General features: G+C 39.7%; 2 protein-coding genes across 5 annotated transcripts in view; both read right to left on the bottom strand.

Annotated features, from left to right (window-relative positions):
* Nucleotides 1-19867, bottom strand: part of RAD54B (RAD54 homolog B (S. cerevisiae)) — a 67025-nt gene that overhangs the window by 30620 nt on the left and 16538 nt on the right. Inside the window, exon 1 of one of the 4 annotated variants that reach the window (XM_017730399.1) lies at nucleotides 7230-7257. The exons of 2 other annotated variants lie outside the window; for them this stretch is intronic. The gene's annotated coding sequence lies outside the window, so the exon portion shown is untranslated. Of the gene's footprint in view, nucleotides 1-4439; nucleotides 4545-7229; nucleotides 7258-19867 lie in introns of those variants that run through there. One more of the 4 variants, XM_017730398.1, reaches the window with a different exon arrangement.
* FSBP (fibrinogen silencer binding protein) lies at nucleotides 9692-16458 on the bottom strand. Its single transcript, XM_008630703.2, has 2 exons — nucleotides 15410-16458; nucleotides 9692-11170 (listed from the first exon to the last, which is right to left on the bottom strand). The coding sequence occupies exons 1-2, from the start codon at nucleotides 15778-15780 to the stop codon at nucleotides 10645-10647; spliced, it is 897 nt and encodes a 298-aa protein (XP_008628925.1). The 5' UTR covers nucleotides 15781-16458; the 3' UTR covers nucleotides 9692-10644.

Genomic DNA, 19867 nt, shown 5'->3' with positions numbered 1-19867 from the left:
AACCAGACAGGGAGTAAAAAAGTAGGAAGACAACATGATATGTTAGGAGGAGAGTTGGGGAGAACCACTCAGGCAGACTGGGACTGGGGTCCAATATAAGAGTCAAGGACCAGAGAGAGAGTTGGAATCTTCTGAGTAGGAGCTGGTGCAAAACAAAACTTACTGCCTCTCATCTCTGACCCTCAAAATGCAAGATTCACTAAGAAAATGTACAGCTGGAAAACACTGAGGGAAATCACAGGACCACTTGGGAGGAAGAAATGAGAACAGGAGCTGATTAGGCAATGACAGGGAAAATAGAAGTAGAAAATGACAGCAGTAGAAACCAACTAAAGACAACACGATACTTCAACAAAAAATGGCAAGCAGTTGAGCACAGAAGGGCACTAACCACACAAATACATGAAGCGCACTCAAATAAACACAACGTCCTTGTAAACAGGGCCCATTTCTCTTCCCAATCATTTAACTTTTCCCCCTAACTCAATTTTTAAGACTACCAAGGTGGTCTTAAAGGTAGTCAGCTTAAAAATACTGTAATTGTTCCACTATTCTATATAATTTTACAGGCTCAGGTTTGGTAGGTGCTCTACAGGTGAACAGGGCAATGGAAGATTTAGGCGCAGCGTAAGAGATGGAGGTAATTAAGCTCCTGAACTGGATCCATTTCACAGATTATTCCCTGCAAGACAAACCCAAATCCATTCTGAGTTTAGGACCAGCATAAGACACAGAATCAGACAAATAACTTCTAGTGGACAAGTTCACAAAGGCAAAGCAGGAGCTAAAGCTTGAATCATTGTATCACTTTCCTTAAAGTCCCCTCAGTACATCCTGCTCTTCAACTGAAAAATTTTCAGTCTTTTAATTTCTTTGCTGTCAGCAAGCATGTGCAAAACTCACTGGGCAAAAAACACTGCATGCTGTGATATTAATGGTCTACACTGATTTCGGTGATGTCTTAATGCAGTAATTTGCTTTATTACTCCAAAAGGGACAGATAAGGTTTTCAACCCTGATTGTCTTACATAGATGAAAACATCAAATAAATGGAATAATCTGTTTAGAAATATTAATTTGCTACAAAACCCAAGACAGCATCTAGAACCTTGTGGTACAAAACTACGCTACCTACCTGCCCACCACCCCTATGAACCATCTTCCATCAAGTGAATAGTTTTAAGGTTGAGAAGTCAAGCAAAGTCTGAAGGTGTCAAAAATAAGGTATTCCAGTGACCTGATCTGCCCCACTGTGCATATACATTCATGATAAAATCTTTAGAGAAAACATGCTGCACTACACTGCCATGGGACCTCTTGCTCATTCAGTGCAGAGAACTGAACTGCTGGAAAGGCAGGAAAAGTGGCAGGAAAAAAGGCTGTTGCTGCCTCTGCCACCCCTGCATTGCTTTATTGTAAACTGCAAAAGGTGCGGGATGGAGGAGGCTGCAAGGACAGATAGTCCCATCTTGTTGTTAGATAAGCTGAATAATGCCCTGGAGAACTGGACTTTACTTGCATGTCTTCTGGAGTAATTTAACCCCAACTTTCAGTAACAAACATTTGTCTGAGTGAGTGCCTGACTTGTGATTCAGTCTCATTTGTATTAATAGTGAACACTCATGGGTGTAACTGGAAGCTGTGGTTGGGAAAGATTAAGTGTACAGTATCCTAAAGCACTGAGACAATGCAGTCCTCAATGATTCAGTCTGCACCTTCCATAAAAGTGGGGCTTTTTGGTGTTATTCTCTCTGTGCCTCAACTCGCGCTTTGTCTCCTAGAAAGTGGAGATTACACCAACTTTTTGTCTCACAAGGATGTTGTGAAATGTAATTACATCTTGGAGGCACTCAGATATTATCACAATGAGCACCAGAGGAAAAAAATTAGCTAATTAATTCAAAATAGTTTGAAAAATGTGCTGAGAACAAGGCGTAGCTCTATAACTGAACAAAGAGGTGGAAAGAAAATACTGAATAGTGACTCACTGAGTCGACACAGTCCATTCTGTGAACTGGCAAGGGAGCCTACAGAAATACAACCCTTAATTATGTACTTAATGACTGTACCCAACAGAATGTGAAAACTGGGTTCAGGTTGTGGTATTTGTGAGTTTTTGAATACTTGAGTAAGTAACCTTTATTTTCAAATAGGAAGGTTCTGTATACAATAACAGAGCTGGTAGATGTATTTAATTCGAACAAGTAGGAACAATCCTCCCATCACCATTTAATGAAACATTTACCTCTTAAGGGTATCAGCTGTAGAGGAGGGAGGACGGAGAGCACATACTTTCAAAATTACAGCTCCATGGCAGAAAACTATTCTTCCTAAAACTCTCAGCTGTCTAAAAATCCAACTGACTCCAGCTTTCACTGTAAAAATTTAATGAACTAAGCTGAAAGCTTCTATCAGGTCCACAGAAATAGATGTGCAAGTCCTATTATCAAAGGAAAAAGCAGCATCATTGAGAATTCTGAAAAGCTGCAGGCATCATTTGGTGCAGTGAGCCAGATCAGCTCGGTAAAACATTGGAACCACTCAAATGCCATCCAAATCGACTGTTTACTACACTCTTAATGTTGTCATCCACACTAAAAGTTGTTTTGATTAATTTGTCAAGTAAAGGGGGTTTTACTTCAAAAAATAAATGCAGAAGTGATACCCAAAAGCAAAATTTATTCTTGGGTTCTGTAAATATTGAATGTTATTGCCATAAATTATAGTGTATATGTGATATGAAAAGATTCCAAATATTTAAATTACCAAAAAACCCAAATTACTAAAAAATAGTTAATAGACTATTACACAATCACAGGCTAATTGTAGTCTTCTCAAAAAGCAATCATTTTTTGAAGCAGTTTGCAGAGATGTTAAGTGTTCATCCTTTTGTGTTTAAATGTAAATGGAAGGTACTCAGCTAAACCCATATGTGCTACTTTGAAAATACGTGGTTTGGTATTCTCTTAAGCATTTCTTATTACTTCTATCATCTATTTTTTAGAAAAATAAACTATTTCTGTACTGTACCAAATCTCTGTTTCTAATATGCAAAGACCTAGATCTGTAACAAAAAGCAAGCAGGCAGAAAGGAATTTCTTAAGATTACATATCCTTCATATTAACATCTGTTTTAATACATATTGGAAGGAAAACACTTTCAATGTCCTGTTTGTGTTTGTTAATGGCCATCTTTGATTTCCCTGGATTATAGTAAAGAGTCCTTAAAATACAAGTAATCAATAAAACCTATGCCCACTGACATAAGCACGAAATACAACATATTCCTATCCTAAATTATTTAAACAGGACTGTTTAAAATTTATGACATAACCCTGGGAAAAGGCACACAAAGGATGAGTCATATTTTTTAGAATTTTCATGTGTTATGCAGCAATGATTACTTGCAGAGTGGCTGACGAAATATTTGGAAAGGGAAAAAGTAATCTTTCCAAATCAAGTTATATAACTTTGATTTACATAAATGTAATCCATTCAGTAGTCCAACCAGAAAAGTAATATTTATGGCCCAAACACAAAAACCTAGAGCTTTAGTTGTAATTCTTACTAGGAAAGCAAAATAGAACCAGGAAGATGAAGGAGGGAAGAGAAGAAATTCATCATTATGGAGGTACGAGGTGTTAACTGTGCTGCCTTTTCTGGCTCTGGATGTAAGAAAACTCAATACGACTTAAATTGCATAGAAATTCCAATGCAAATTAATAAGATGATTCCATGCAGGAAGCCTTAAATTCATGATCCCTTTAACAGAGCCTACTTTATGTCAACCCTGCCTATTTTTGGTCCTGAGCTGACCACTTATATAAGGAAACGCTAGAAGACATGGAGATGTGGCAGCTTTCCATCAGCAGACCGGCTCTACTTGCTATTCCCAAAGTACTGCTTTGACCCTTGGTGTCACTGGAAAGCCTCTGCAGCACGTGCAGCTCTTCTTACCAACTGCCCCATGTGTATCTCGTTGGGTATACGTGTGCCATGAACATACATGCATGGGCACGTTCATGAGAGAAGGATGAGATTCAGAAAAAGATTAAATTTATCTCTATTTCATCTGAAAACAATCTTTAGAGATGCCCACTGGATCTTCAGAGCTAAAGTATCTGAAACTCTCCAAGTATATTTAACTTCTGCACTGCTGAAAAACATCTTCAGTGCCATCTCAAAGTTCACTTAGGAATTGTGCATTTTCCAAACTCAAGTAAAGCAAATTAGCACATAGCATTACATAACAAAAACTATTATGAAACGAATAGATTTTATCTAGCAGAAATAATTAGAACAGCAAAGGCTAAATTCCCTAAACAAACTTAGTTCAGTCCTTTTCTGCACACACACTATGCAGCACTCTGAATCACAGAGCTATATGCCATATTTTCCAGGCTATTACTGGTCTTTCTGCAAAAGAGATGGGCCATTACCTATCCAGCTGGACAGTCCAACAGCTCTGAAATCCTTATTGCCCCAAAAGAAGGGCACTTGTGCTTGAGATCCTTACTGCCATCTGCCACTCTCTGGATCGAAACAAAGTGGCTTCCTCACTGAGGCTGTCTGTCCCTTTACTGGCAAAACTACAAACACATTTTCTTGCTTCCATTCAGGGTGTGCACAGCTGAGAACTCCCTGATCCACTCTCAAGAGCGCAGTGTGCTCAGGCTGGACAGGCTTTCCTAAGAATCAGTTGTTATGGACTATACCCGAAGTGCAACAAACTTGTTCTGAAAATGACCACCTTCTGCGTTTGCTAATTAATTACAAATTAAGCCAAACTGAGTGAGGTTTTATAGGAATGGCCAAAGATCAGTTTGATGCCAAGTTTCAAGTACTTCCTCAAAAGCACAGGGAAACTGGAACACTACAAAGGAAAGATGATAAAAATACAGTATATGCTAAACAGAGTATTCTCCCTGCAATTTGTTTCACAGGAAAAAGATGAGTCATAAACAAACACAAACACATACATAGAACACAGACATTACAGCCCAAGAGGAGGTAACACAGCATAAAGTAGCTTGGCCACACTGATAGTTAATGCTACTAAGGTCATCTTGTCATGTACAACCGACTACCAAAGCCTCCTTACAATGCAAAGCAATGCAAACATCACTTGGGTGAAACCTTCAGAGTTTAAAAGTCAACTTTTTGGCGGGGTGACTTACAGCACAGTCCGAAACAAATGCCATGTTACAACAGAGAACATGGCAACAGCAATAGTAACATACATACTGGTTTTAGTCCTGTATCTCTGTTACGCACCACACATAAATGTTTTGACTTCACAAATGGTATTCTTAATAGTACCAACAAGTGGCCTATGTAAAATTTACCTGCAAACTGCTGCTGAGTTATGATAAATTACTTCTTTCACATGACATTTTCAGTGATTAATAACAAATAGAACTCAGCACTACTGCAGGTTTTTATCTGATGCAATGCAGGACACAAACAATACTGTAGCAACTAACCACAGGCAGTCCAACATCCCTTCTCCCCATCCCCAAACTAGATACATGTTTTGTCCAATTGCTTCTGTTAAATGAAAGTTAAAAAAAAAAAAATTAAAAATCAGTCATTTATAAACTGGTTTACTTATTTCAAGCATGCAGACAGTTCCAAACTTTGAAAATGCATAAATTTTGAGACAGCAGTAGCAATACAGACAAGGCTCTTACAACTACATACAAAGCAAGCAAATGGCAAACAGAATACTGTAAACTAAATGACTGAGCCTTAACCAAACTGGGTCCTGAAGTCAACCAAATCTGGATGGGCAATGTAATCCAATGTAAGCCACTGGAATTACCTTTTCATGATATTTATGTCAAATTATGCTAATTATTGTGCCTACCTATAAATGAAAATCAAGAGCCAAAAGGAAATTGCCAGGAAACAATGACTTCTTTTCAAAAAAAATATATAATTGCACATGTAAAATACAAAAGATCAGTAGCATTTTTCAAGTCTACAGTTTTGTTAAAGAGCAAATAGAAATCATAAATTATGTGGAGTAACTGCTGATTAAGCATTCAATTAAAATTATATGATATTTTTCTTGCGTGAGTAATTCAGAGTCAAACAGAGTCAAGGTGTTATACTAAAGAGATATTTGAACATACCAACAAATCATTCTGTGTAATCACTAGGATAAAATAGTGTGAAAATCCCATAGCTTGGAAGAAAGGCAGGGGCAGTGGGGAATGCCAATGCCTACAGATGGCTGAGATTTCCTTGGGTTCTCTGACCCTCACCCACCTTCCCATGTACATGAATCAAAAGCAAGGTTTTCAATAATTTTACCACTGAACTGCAGGTTTTACAAGGAAGATTTCACATTTTGTTAGTTAGCATTCAGTGGAACTTCAGGAAACTGTATCTTTATTATGGAGAAAACTTTACCCAGACAAACTGGGTGCCAATTAGGAGCAACCATCACTACACACAGGTTGACACCAAACAAACACTTTTGGTTTTAGCAGAGATAAAACACAGAAACACAGGTCACAGAATGATTGACATTTAGTCCTGTGTTATACAGTCTGCTAACTGACATTAACTACTGTGAAGAGCACCTTTTTTTTTTTTTTTTTTAAATCTAAGATACAGACAGTAAGATTTCTTAAATGATTTAAGACCTGGATATTTATAACAGAATAACAGCCTTACTTGTTAGGAATACACACTGAGAAGCTATATTTAATGCATTTTAATGCTAAAAGTGTTCTTTTTAGAGGCTTCTTTATATTTTCATATGCAAAATGGAAAAGTAATCAACATCTTAGGAAAACAACATTTTATCATCTTCTTGAGTAACCTTTTTAATATTTAACTGAAGTTAAAATTGACATGGAAGCAGCCTAAGCACTTAAGACATAGGAAATGTCTTAGCCCGGGAATCACAATTCCTTGTTTCGTACTCCCACTCAGAAACAACTCTCGTTTAATTATAAGGAACTTAATGGCTTTGACTATTGGAAATCCAGTGAGCACAAGTTTGCCCAAAGAAGACAGTATGCAAGCTCAAGTTTATGCATTTTCATTGTAAGGAGGGGGAGGGGCGGAAATCCCAAGTCAGAAAATGTGTAGAAACATAAATGAAAAGAATGAATTTAAGCTAGTGAGGTGGAAGATGTTAGAAAACAGGGGTATGACAAGTACAATTAGCTACAAGCAATCTCTCCTGGTCTTGGAGTATTCTCTCTTACCACTTTTACCTGATAAGAATTCTGATCTGAGGCAAGCATTCCACAGGAGTCAAAAGCTAACAGGGTGAAGCAGGAACAAAAAAAGCAAGATAATTAGGTAGCAGAGATGAAATTATAGACTGATTGTTAGACAATTACTTGGATTGATGAAATTACTCAAGATGCCATCACAATTACCACAAAGTTATCATAGTTACAGTTTTTCATTCTAATACTAAACATAAATCCATTAGATGTTTGGAATTAAATTACTCCTACAGCCTGTTTATTGCCGTTATCTTAGTAGAAGGACATGAACATATGGTAGAAATTTGTCCTTGCCTAAAATTACTCTGCTTGTACTCTGTACATTATAAACATGCAGACAGGGAATGGCACTGCCAGATGTAGTGAAGGGAGTAAGAGGATAAGAATGAGGGTGAAGGAGGGAAGGGCTTCCTACCATCCCTTTCACACATGCTAGTACAGTATCATTTGCTGGAACAGTAAAAATTCATAGCACTTCATGGTCCAGAAGGACCAGCCACAGCTGTGGTGCATATACCCAACATTAGGAATACATGGAAAAAAACCAGGAACAAGCACGGAGAAGTGAGAAGTCTGACTCAGAAAGATAACCTGATACTGTAAAGCAGATGTGGAGTGAGAAAGAAATGCAAATCCACCAACACAGAGAGGTATAATACATAGGCAGCATCACACTGCACTGAGAGAGCAATATAATGGTACTGAAGGAGGAAACACTTCTCTAGTGAAAGGAAATAAACACCATCGCACTAGTAAAGAAAGGAGCAAGCTTCATGGACACTCAACAGATGCCTCCCCTTTTCCCAAGCTCCCCAAAAGTCAAAAGAAACAAAACTGAGAATACAGCAAATGAGAAGCATGTGACCTCTGAACTAGAGGTGCTGCTTGCAGGCAAGAATAAAAGTCTTCCACTAACAAGTGACACAAAGTCAGAACAATGAAACATGGAACACCCACTATAAGGGGACAGTGTATTTTATTTCTTTCCCTTTCCAACATCAAGAACACAAGGGAGACTTTGCTCGACGCAGAGTCCTATTTTTGTAACTAACTTGCCTGCCAGTTCAGAAATTATTATAAGCTTTCCAAGACTGGAAATTCATCTAGTCCTAATCCTCAAAATAAAAATACCATGCCAGTAGAAACTCTGGAAGTCACCTCTTCATCTAGCATCAAAAGAAAACATTCTAAAGTCTCTAGAGTATTTTGGTGGCCAGTGTTAAGAGTACCTATAATTCAAAACCACTGCAAGACAATGAGCCGTATGGGAATTATTTTCTGAACTACTAAAAACTTGTTCATTTGCATGACACATAAGAACAGAAATAAGACATAGAAATTAATTCCTTACCACTGGAAACCAGAATTCTGATTTTTAACTGAAAAGATAAGATCATTCATTTCCAAATTACAAGACAAGGGCAGATAATTTTGTGCTGTTTCCTATTTCTGAGAAGCAGAACAAATAAAATCCTTATTTATTTATTAAAGCCAGCATTTTGATTCTTGTAAACTCAAAGAAGTATCTCCTTGAAGCATTTCCAGCTACACAAAAACAGATCAACGTCCTTGAACTAAGAAACACAGCAGAAAGCCAAGGACCGTACAGGAACAAAGGCCACTTATCCAGGCACCATCATTTTCAGTACACACAAAGATTCCCAAAACACTTACAGTACTCTCAAGAAACGAACTGAAAAAGTATTGGGGAACTCCATATTGCCAACACTTGTTTTCACTGTTCTATACTTTCCCTCAGTTTGTAAACAAAAGACTTGCTTCCTTTACTTTTCCTACCTGAAACCTGTTAAAAGTTACCTTGGGCCCTGACAGTCAAGATTATTATATCACAAAATTTAACTACCGTTCTTTAAGCTCCACTAGCTCCTCAGCTACACTCACATGCTTCCAGTCTTCAGTTTTCAGTAAGTACCTACCCCCGTGGTAGCTGATTTACTCAGAAGACCAACAACGAGGTGTGAGGCTTACCTCATTGAGAGTCTGCTGATGCAGACCAGTGCCCCATGCTTGCATGCAGAGGTTTGTGGGAGTGGAGAAAGAAGCAAATTCAGGAAAACAGTGGTGACAGGAGAGGAAGAAATAGTCTCCTTCCTATTGCTTTTGTTCATTCTGTTGTTGGGGCCCTCTGAGATGGGAGGCACTGGAGGAATTACATTTCCTTTGTTCTCTCTTTTTCCTTGATGCTGTCCTTCATTTCCTTTTCTTGCTGTAAAGGTTAGAGGAAGGGGAAAGCATTGTTACAGGGAATAAGGAGACGGAGGTCTAAGGCAGTTGTGGATCCATTCACAACAGGCAGGAGACTAAGAATTATGAAGAAATTAATCATCTGGGACTGATATTTTCCACATATTTTTCTTCCAGTTATGAACGTTGATCATTACTACAGAGGAAACAGCTGCTACCAGGACAGACAGAAGAATCAATTTTGTTTTCATTTGGGGCTTTTTATTTGAAATGAATCGAAATATCAGAACAGCATCTATAAAAGGGACCCAGAATAACACAATCTTCTGTTGACTTCAAGTCACAAGTTACTTACATACAGAAACTGTTTTATTTCAGTAGCTTATAGTCATAGTGATATTGATCAAAGGCACCTGCAACTGTCTTGGTTGCACATGCACCATAGTAATTATGCATGCAAATGAGCAAAGTAGATATTCATGTAGTTGATCACCAGTATAATTACTATAACTGAATACACAATCATGGTAACTGTACACACAAATTACACATGCATGCAGTTTTAAAAACCAAGTGTTGCATTCATTGTCTCTATTTTGATAACATCCTATGGAAACACTTCTCCACTGGAAACAATTAAAAAGTATTAACTTTTAAAAAGATGTACATTTAATCAACTGTCTACTGAACATTAAAAAAATATAACAATCCAGTAATTTTGTTTTCCAAGCTGACATATCAGCAAAATGTCACTACTGTCATAAGATTTAACAACTTGAGTAAAACATTTAAACATAGCCTCTTATTTCTCCTTCTTATATGCATTCTTTAACCTGCAACTGCATTAAGATATTAAAGGTGATTATTTGAAAAAATAATGCATATGATCAAAAATTTTAACAAGAGCTGAGCTAAATTTCCATTAGCTCATTACAACTCTAGAGATAAGTGGAAATATTTTTAAAGTTTGGATTTTTATCAATCTAAACACTTAAACGTACAGGATTTCATTATACTTTAGACCAGAAGAGTTGGTGCATTCAAACCCATACAAGGTATTTTTCTAAGGTACTTAAACAACATATGCTTTCATGTCTCAAGCCCAGATTTTGATCCATCCATATTAACATAAGAAACGATTTTGCATTTATTATTAAGTACTTCAAAGAATATGACGGAAGTAATAAAATATTTAGATATTGCTGTATTCTGGCAGATCACGGCGTAGTCGTATAGCCTTCAGCTTCTCTACTTTGATTTTTGTTCGCAATAGTTCTTCTTCCAGTTGCTGCTTTCTTTTCAAACCATCCCTTTTTTCTTGGACATAAAGACCAATTTTTCTTTGGTTTTCTAATATTATTTGATGCTCTTCTTTCAGCATTTGTAACATCTGTGGATCATAACCACACATTGGTCTAAAGCGTTCTCCAACCTCAAGCCTAAAAAACTCATCTCTTCTTGGTACAGGGGAAGGAGACATCATCACTCTCATATCAACTGAAGACACTGATGTTGAAGGAGACCTTTCCATAATATGCACCAGCTGGTGTTCTTCCTCTTGTTCTAAGTTCTCATTTTGCTGTGAGTCTATAATCAAAGAAGGAGGAGGTTTGACATCCTCTTCCGACTGCAAGTCCATCATGACTGTTGCAGGATGGTGATCCAACATTGCCTGTGGTGAACTGGTACCAGCAATTGTTTCTTTATCGATACTAGCACTAGAACACACAAAATCATATTTAAATAATCCATTAAAAACTATTTTAAAAGGCATAGCTGTAAGTAACCAAAGCTTCATTTGAATACTACTCTGCTATCTACGCCTGGGACTCTATTTCATTATCTAAACACCACTTGTGCCTCTCTTTCTTTCCACCACACACACAGCCCTGTCTTACTCCGATTTTATTGCTCTAAAGGCAGTACACCCAACAGAGAACTCATCTGGTAGGCCCCTCTGACACTGAAGAAGCAAGAAGAGCTATCAGAGACAAATGAAAGTATAAAAAAAGCAGCAGCACCAAGTCATGCAAGTAACAGAGGACAGAGTTTATATAATATAAAAGGTGATTTTAAAGGGACATTAATTTAGATGGAGTAGACTATGGCAGAAACACTTCCATATCCCAAACTTATCAATCTCCCCCTGTTTTAATGTGCTCCCTGTTTCTGATTCACGCACCCATGTATTTGGGGTTTTTTTCAACGTAAAATAATCACTAAATAAAATTACACAAAGAGCCTTGGGAAAAGAAACCAGAGCCCAAAAGACAACCCTTGCCAGTAGATTTGGGAACCAAGCTAATCCTTGCTCCTTCTCTTTGAATCGTTGATCTTAGCATTTCTTCTGAAGCTTCAAGACACAGAAATGCTTCCATTAAGAACAGCCTGTAGTTCTGTACATTTCTTTTTGAAAGAACAACACCCACTTGACTCATTTGTCTTTCTGTAAATCCCTGAGTCAGCAGCATCTCAAATGATGATTTGACATTGCATTGGCTTTAATGATGATAATGGCTCAAGCTGTTCCTGACACTTGTCTACCATCAGTTGTGTTTGAAACCCTACGCTTCTGTACATCACTCCTGTATTCAGGTAATGCTTTTTTAAGCCAGATCAGCTTCTTGATCTATTACTGTACAGATCTACAAAGAATACTTGCAGCATGACTGGGAAGGCAGTATAGAGTTACATGGGAACAGGAATATATTAACTTAGGATTGACAGCCAAGTCAGTGCACCCTCATGGCTGGGACTGTCTAAAACAGAGGCTATAACTGGTGGTTGCAGACTCAAGACATTTCTGAACCCTTCAACGACTACTGCTAGCAGTCAAAGGCAGCAAGTGGATCCATGATTAACCTAACATTCACAGACGCTCCCCAACTCTGAAGGACTTGAGTCGCTGTCTTAAATTTGCGGGTGAGCAATGCAGTTTTTCTACACCTTAAAATGCCTTCAGAGCCCTACATGCCACACACTGAGAAACTACCTGATTATTAAAACACCGGACTGGTTAGTAAGAGATGTGGGTTCAAATTCCCAGAAGCAAAGAGAAATTTAATTTGTACATCCTGTTCTCATGTAAATGCACTAACTCCTTAATGAAAAGGTGGCATGATCATAATTTCTGGATGTCCCATGGTCTTCTAAACTCTTGGTTTAAAAGAAATAAGCAATCACAGTTGCAATTTCTGAAGGACCCTGACCTAGCCTGCCATCCATTAACATGAAAATGCATTTTCTATAATAAAAGCATGAAAGCTTCTCAATACTCAGTTGTAAAAATGCTCATCAGGGTCAGAGCAATATATTTTCCAAAAATAAAGCCTGTCAACCACACAAACTATTTAAACTAAAGATTCTTTTCAAAAAACCACCATCCATCTGAAGCAAGTATTGAAAACTGACCTTTCATTAATCCCCTGAAGAAAACACCAAGATAATCTTAGTTCTATTGACTGTTACCTGAGCTGCCTATGAAGTATCAATTATATCACCTTACTCACTTCTACCTCATGTGACAAAGCTTCACTTTTTCCTATATGCTTCTTTCTCACATTGTTTTAGTCCTCTCAGCATCAGAAGCATTATCCTGCACACAAATTTTCACTTGTTTTCCCCAGTGCTGAGTGCAATTCTGGGTTTCCCCCCTCTTCACAACCACAGCTTCTAATAAAGCTTCTCTCCTTCTCATTTGCTGGCTCCTGGCCAGCTTCTAGCCTGAGAAAAGTGGAAACAACCAGCAGGAGAAGCAGGTCATTCTGACAAAAGGAAATGGAGAGAGAGCAGAAAGAGAAAGTGAACGAGGTTAAATAGAAGAAAGATTTTGTCTAGCATAGACTAGAGCCTCCAAACAGTGAAAAAAAAAATCCAACTCAGTGTAATCCACACAGAACTAGAAAAATTAGCAGATCTCCAGGTAACTCTGATGAGGCTTGTTTTTTTTTTTTTCCTTAGTCAGCCTCTTAAGAGGAAAACAATTAGACAGCAAAGAGAGAAAGAAGGAATTGAGAAACAAAAGAGCTGCCTGTATGGTGGTTACGAATGTTGTTTCTGACAACTTGACTGAAAGAAAGACAAACAACAGTTACCACAATTGGGGCATGGTGTTTATAACCCTGCAGGCACCCATGATTCACCAGGTTTTGTTTAATCACAGCGAGCTAGAAATTGCTTAAAGGTGCGATTAACAATTTGGGCTCGTTATAAGCCGTATTTCCCTCCTCCAAAACCTAAGTCACATCCTGGTGAGTTAAAACCCAACACTGGGTTTATAAAGTTAGGGTAAAATGCAACTCAGAGAACTATCAAGTAATGATGTATTTGGGCAGGGGAAAAAAAAATCTTTTAAATTATATTCTTTTCCTTCAGCCCACAGTGTAGTGGCTGTTCCTAGGAACAACCATTTTGGGTAAGCAGTAAGCAAGTCAGTGCTCCTAGACCCATAAAAACCTGAAAAAAATGTTTAAATTACAGGAGACAAACTATGGAGATCATTAGCTCTTAATCATTCACTAAAAGCGTCAGTGCTTTTTATAAGCCAATCTACAAACTAAAGTTCTCACACTATTTTTTTCCCCTCCTTACAAAAGTTGGTAGTCAAGACACTGCAACCTTTATTAGCGCAATTAAAAGCCTCATTTTGTTCCAGAGAATTCTTTGGAATGGTTCCTCCAGGGGCATTCACCAGGAGCAGCAGCACAGCCCAGTTGCTTTAGACTTCTTTACGCAAAGGACCCACAACAGAATATTTTTAGAGCATCTGGCATGTTGGGATTTAGACAATTGTTACCATTCAGTTCAACCACTGGCACCATGAATCCAATTCAGCAAGTGTGCGCATGCCAGCTTTTCTTAGAGTGTTACGCTGCTGCACTCACTATCAGTATATCTGATTAAAATACGGAAAGTTCGCTTCCCATTAATCTGCTTGGGAAAATAAGGAAAATCAAAGCTTTCTCAAGGTTGCTGGGGAGTTATTTGACTTCCCTCCCCCACTCCCTAGCTTAGTTTTTGTATCTGGAGGAACCAAAACCTGACCCAGGCATTTTTTGATCCCTCGAGGACCAATACAGAACCAGCAGAGTGTTACAAGTCAGATATGAGGGGCATTAGCCAGCTGTGGGAGAAAGCCTGCACAGTGCCTGCCTGTATTATGTCTGGCTCAAATCTAGACAGTGTGTCTCACTTTACTGAGCAGTAAAAAAAAAAAGAAACCTTGCAAAAAAAAAAAGAAAACTTCTAGTGCTGTACCTCTCAGTTTCTCTCTGTATTTAAACTACCTCACGTACAACACAGAACTGCTTGGAGTTTAGACTGCAATTAGCTTTGCTCCAGCTTCAGGGAACCACCGTCAATGCAAGAAAAGTATAATTTAAAAAAACATTTGCACTCACAAAGCCACTGCAGTGTGGAGAATCAATTTTTTTTCTTTAAAGGGTTGGGATTAGCTAAAACATAACATGCAAACACCAAAGTAAATGAGAGAAAAAAGGTGAATAACGTTTCTTAGCTCTGTGAACTAACTTTATTAAAAATCCTACATAAACTGGTAACAGTTCCATATGTTGCAAAATGACTGCAGTATTACCTTAAATGGAGGAGAATAGCCATCACTTTGCCAGTGTTTGAATAATCTGCCTATTAAAAGGTAGGGGAGGGGTAGAGGTTGGAGCTACTATTTCTCTTTGATTCTCTCTTAACCCTCACTTTCCAGAGTATGACAAAGACTCTGAAACAAGCTTTGAAAGAGCTGAAAAAAATTAATGCAATGCTAAGTCACCATAAAGCTTCTCATAAAACAAAAGCAGTATTATTTTTGTCATTGTTTCCCATTTGGGAATTTCTCTGATAAACACTTCCTTTAGGTGCCTGAGCACAAGCAAAAGCGTTACAAAGTAGCTAGGAGGCGCCATAATTTTCATTCAGTAACAAAATAAAAAGAATAGTCTCACCTTTGAACACCGCTCCTGTCTCTTAAACACACATTGGAAATCTGTGGAATCATCTCCACAACTTTCTTGGTTGGCTCGGAAATGCTGCTTTTACAATCTGAGTGAGTCTCCTTTTGCTGCAATAGCTCCTGTTTGGCATATTCTTTGAGCCTCTTGTACAGCGTGCGCAGGCCCTGTGCAGTACGAGGAGGGCGATCTACTCCGATGGCATTGTAGTTATCAGCTATGATATCCCAGCATTTGTTTTTTTCCACTATTACAGAATGCTTATTGGTATGTTCCTCGAGAATTTTAACATACGGCTTCACGAGTTTTAGCAAATCGAGCTTTTCAGATAAGGTAAAATTAGAAGATCTGGCCTTCCCAACCATTGTTATCTTTGAATTAAGGAAGCCGTTCCTGGAGCCACCATGCAGTCCCTAGCTCTGCTCAGCTCTTTTTCACAAACAGAAAAAGATCAGGCTTAACTAGGCTAGTCTCATTTAGGCCCACGCCTACAAGGGAGGGTTTATTAAAATTCCTTCAGCTTAAGCTGACGCAGGTTCAGGAAATCTGCTTAAGCCAAGCCTGACCTACATAAGGCTTCAGACTGAAGAAGGCGAGAAGAAACAAGCAAAATACACTTTTGTATGAAGAGACCAGACATACGCAGGATTTAAAAACATAAAGGTTTAAAGATTAGCACGTTACCCAGCTAAAAATTACCTAATTTAGCTGGAGTAACAAGCTCTGACACATCTCCCCAGCTCCCTCACACAATCTCAAACTGAAACCGTGCTGGAGATGATTTTACGTGTAACGACGTCTCCCCGAAAAAAGCAACAACTGCTTTGTGCGAGGCAGGGCGCGTTACGGGGAGCGGGAGGCGAGAGGCGGCGGCGCGTGTGGAGAGAGCCCCGGCAGAGCCCCCGGCGCCATTTGCATAGAGCTGGTCCTGCTGTCAGTCACTGCGGGGCGGCATCTCCCCCAGCCGGCTGGTTACGCTCGGCCTTCGCCGCAAAGCTCGGCTTCTCCCGCACTTGGCAGCCGGCGACAGCCACCGGCACGGGGGCTTCTTAAAGAACCCGCTGCGCTCCCCAGCCGAGCTCCGGCACCGGCAGGAGCGGCGTGAACGCCTCGGTGCGAGCGGGCCCTGAGCGCCGCCACGCCGGCCCTGAGGCGGCTCCCGGGCGAACCCCGGCATCGCCCCTCGGCCGGGGGCTGCGAGGCGGCACCGCGAGGGCTGGGGCTGCCCGCCGTCGTGACAGATTTACCGCGTGCGTTACAGCGTGTGGATACTGGGGGTTTCATAATATCCACCAGCAAACAACCGACTTTTATTATATTTATCCAGGCGTTTTTTCAGGATTAAAAAAATCTGATTTTTATTAACAAGATGTGCCTCCATTTCTAATGTTTGCTCAACAACCTATCACCTTAAAGCAAACCTTCACATAAAAACGCGTGCAAGGCTTTAAATTTCTGTGGTCTAAACTAGAGCAACAAAACGGAGAAAGAGAAAAACCAGCAGATAGAAGGAAAGGTGTTCTCAAGTACAAAAAGCAAAAACTAAGTTTCAAAAATGACCTACTCCACTGAAAGGGTCCGGAGGGTGGGAAACAAACACCACTTTAGATAGTGGCAACAGCTTCCTAAGCTTAACATGTCCAGCCTTGAAAACAAGGGAGCCTAGAGCAGGGGGAAGGAAAGAGAAATAATTATAGCTTGAAATATCCTAAGGCTATGAAGATCTAGGTATAAACTTGTTTGCTGTAAGGGGAAAAAACGCAAAGCAGACACAAGCCGCATTCAAAACAAGAAATTCACACTAAACAAAGGGAGACTTTTAACTGCTAAGAATCAATTAGCATTTAGAACAACAAGCACTTTTGGAACCATTTCTAAGACTTGGCTCGTCAGTACCACCTAACAAAATTGTGACCAGTCCACTTCACTGACATTGCTTTCAAGCCAAGATTAAATAAAGCATTTTATAGTCTGAAGCCTATTACACTTGAATTTGAGAAACAAAATACTCTTGTGGTTAGAAGCACTGTACGAAAACCATTACTTATAAACACCTAATCCTTCCCTATTTCCCTTCACTTTGCACTTTACTAATATTAAGAATATAAAGCTGGTGGTTAGAGTTTTGGGTTTTTTATTTTATGTTCTTAGTTGTTCTTCAGTAACTGAAAAAAAAAACTGGATGTGCTTCACATAGTTTAGGCTCTGGCAGTATCAGCATTGAGGGGTCACAGGCAAACCTACACTGTACTCTCCACTGCTGAAGCAGTTGTGCAGTGCCCACCCAGGCACCTAACTTTTTAGTGACAAAAATAAGTCAGTGATTAAAGGCTCCTCCCCACAGACACAAAGAGCACAGATGAAGTGTCGGGCAGAGGTAACCCCAAGAACCCAAATGAAAGAAACCAAGCCCTCCAGTCCAGCTGCTCCCAGGCCCCGGGGGTGAGAGAGATACAGAGTCCACAGGAGAGGCTCTCTCTAGACCACCTTGCAGACTGAAGGAGGGGGTTACTGCCCACTAGGTATGGGACTCATTGTGAGATGCCAGAGAGAGTATTTTGGGATTGCAGAAGGCAGTACAAGATATTTAGAGGAAGAACTGATGGCAGGACAAGGAACAGTGAACCATGAAAGTGGTTTGGGAAAGAACAAGCATAGGAGGATACTGGGCAGGGGGAAAAGGGCTAAGAGGGGCCAGGTGCATGTAAACAGGTGGCTGCCCAGTATGGTTGTTCAGCCATGCCCTGGGCCTGATCACTGCAGATTGTCCTATCTGCTTGTTAAACTACATTTGTAACTGCTTTCCTGGGTGAGGGGAAATCTCCATTGGGTGTGACCACGTACAAAAACACAGATGTCAGCAACTGGAGTTGTACCACAGGTCACGGGCCTGGGCTGCTTGAGGCACCAGAAAGCAGAAGCCAGAGCCCAGGCACACTGCCTGGATACCTGTGTCAGTGTGTGACCTCTGGCAAACTCCAAGGCAGACTAGCCAGGCAGAAGGCTTGGGAGCTGAGCAACAATGAGTCTGGACCAGACACTGCAGAGACCAGAAGGTCTGAGATTTGGCTATTGGAGGGACACCAGGACACCTGGGGACAGGCCACTGGTCAGACCAGCTGCCAGAGAGACCCAGTGTGCGTTTGTGAGTCAGCTGGAAGACCAGGGGATCCAGGGACCAGTAACTGATCAGAGTAAGAATTTAAGACCACTTGCTGGAGGATCCATGTTGTATACATAAGCATTTGCCATAAACAAGCTTTTTTCACAGTCAGCTAGTGAATGGAAAGGCTGAGGCCATTGAAGCTGCTTGTGCTTGCATGAGTGCTGAACTTTCTGATGTCTGGCTGTATATATAGTGTGCGCATGTGCCTCTTGAGAATACATCCTTGTGGTCCTGGCCACGAGGAGCTGCAGCAGTTTCCTCTATAATGGGCTACCAGATGCAGCAACTCCTAATACTAGACTTACCTAGACTTGTATTACTCTATTACCTTCTTAGTGCTTAATGTTGCTAGAGAGACTAAGTTTCCACACTAATGTAATTATAGCAAAATAGTGTTATAAAGTTTTCTTTTGAGCAAGTGCCTGATGGAATGCCTGACTTACATGTTGTTCTGCATGAGTGTAAAATAACCCTTGTAAAAAACGAAGCTGGCTACCTACTAAGATTTTTTTTCTTCCCTTTTTTTTTTTTCCCTTTTTAAAACAGCTCTGCTCATCAGCCTAAGGTCATATCAGTACTTGGATGAGAAATCAGAGAATGTGAAAAGCTTGGATATTAATGATACATACAGACATCTTTGAGCTAAAACAATAGGTGTAGCTCCAAGACAATTACAAAAACCAAAAATGTTGCCACAATCCACCCTTCATTCTACACCTTCCACCAACACTTACAGTTACGCAACACAGTGCACAGCCAGTTCAGCAAGATGATCTAGGTACAGAATAATCTATTTATTTTGCAAGCATAATAATTTAATATTAATTTAATAATTGGTTTAAGTCAACATAAATGTGGCACATTGTCAAAACAGTAATTTCTACCTCCCCCCAACTGTGTCATGTTCCTGCCCCTTCACTGTGTTGATAAGAACACTCACAAATCTGGATGACTCATACTAATCATTTTTTTTCTGAGCTGGGTTAGTTTTAATGACCAGCAGTTCCCTAATCCAGTATGCCACAGGACAAATAACTCACAAAAAAAAAATATATTGAGAAAGCTTCTTCAGACCCTATCTGGATCATTGTAGGGTGAACTGCAAACCGTATTCCTAGAGACTTGTATTACCACAACTGAGGGGACAGCAAACCACAGGTAGCAGGAAAGAAATTCTGGTCACCACTGAAGAAAATAAACATGCATCACTTCACTGCCTTCTATACCTCCTGTTTTTGCTGTGAAAAAGTCTAGAATTAATACCAGAAAATTATACAAACAGTGCA

This window comes from Corvus brachyrhynchos, unplaced genomic scaffold (genome assembly GCF_000691975.1).
Source record: "Corvus brachyrhynchos isolate BGI_N302 unplaced genomic scaffold, ASM69197v1 scaffold302, whole genome shotgun sequence".
NCBI lineage: Eukaryota > Metazoa > Chordata > Aves > Passeriformes > Corvidae > Corvus > Corvus brachyrhynchos.
This window is presented reverse-complemented; position numbering and strand designations above follow the sequence as displayed.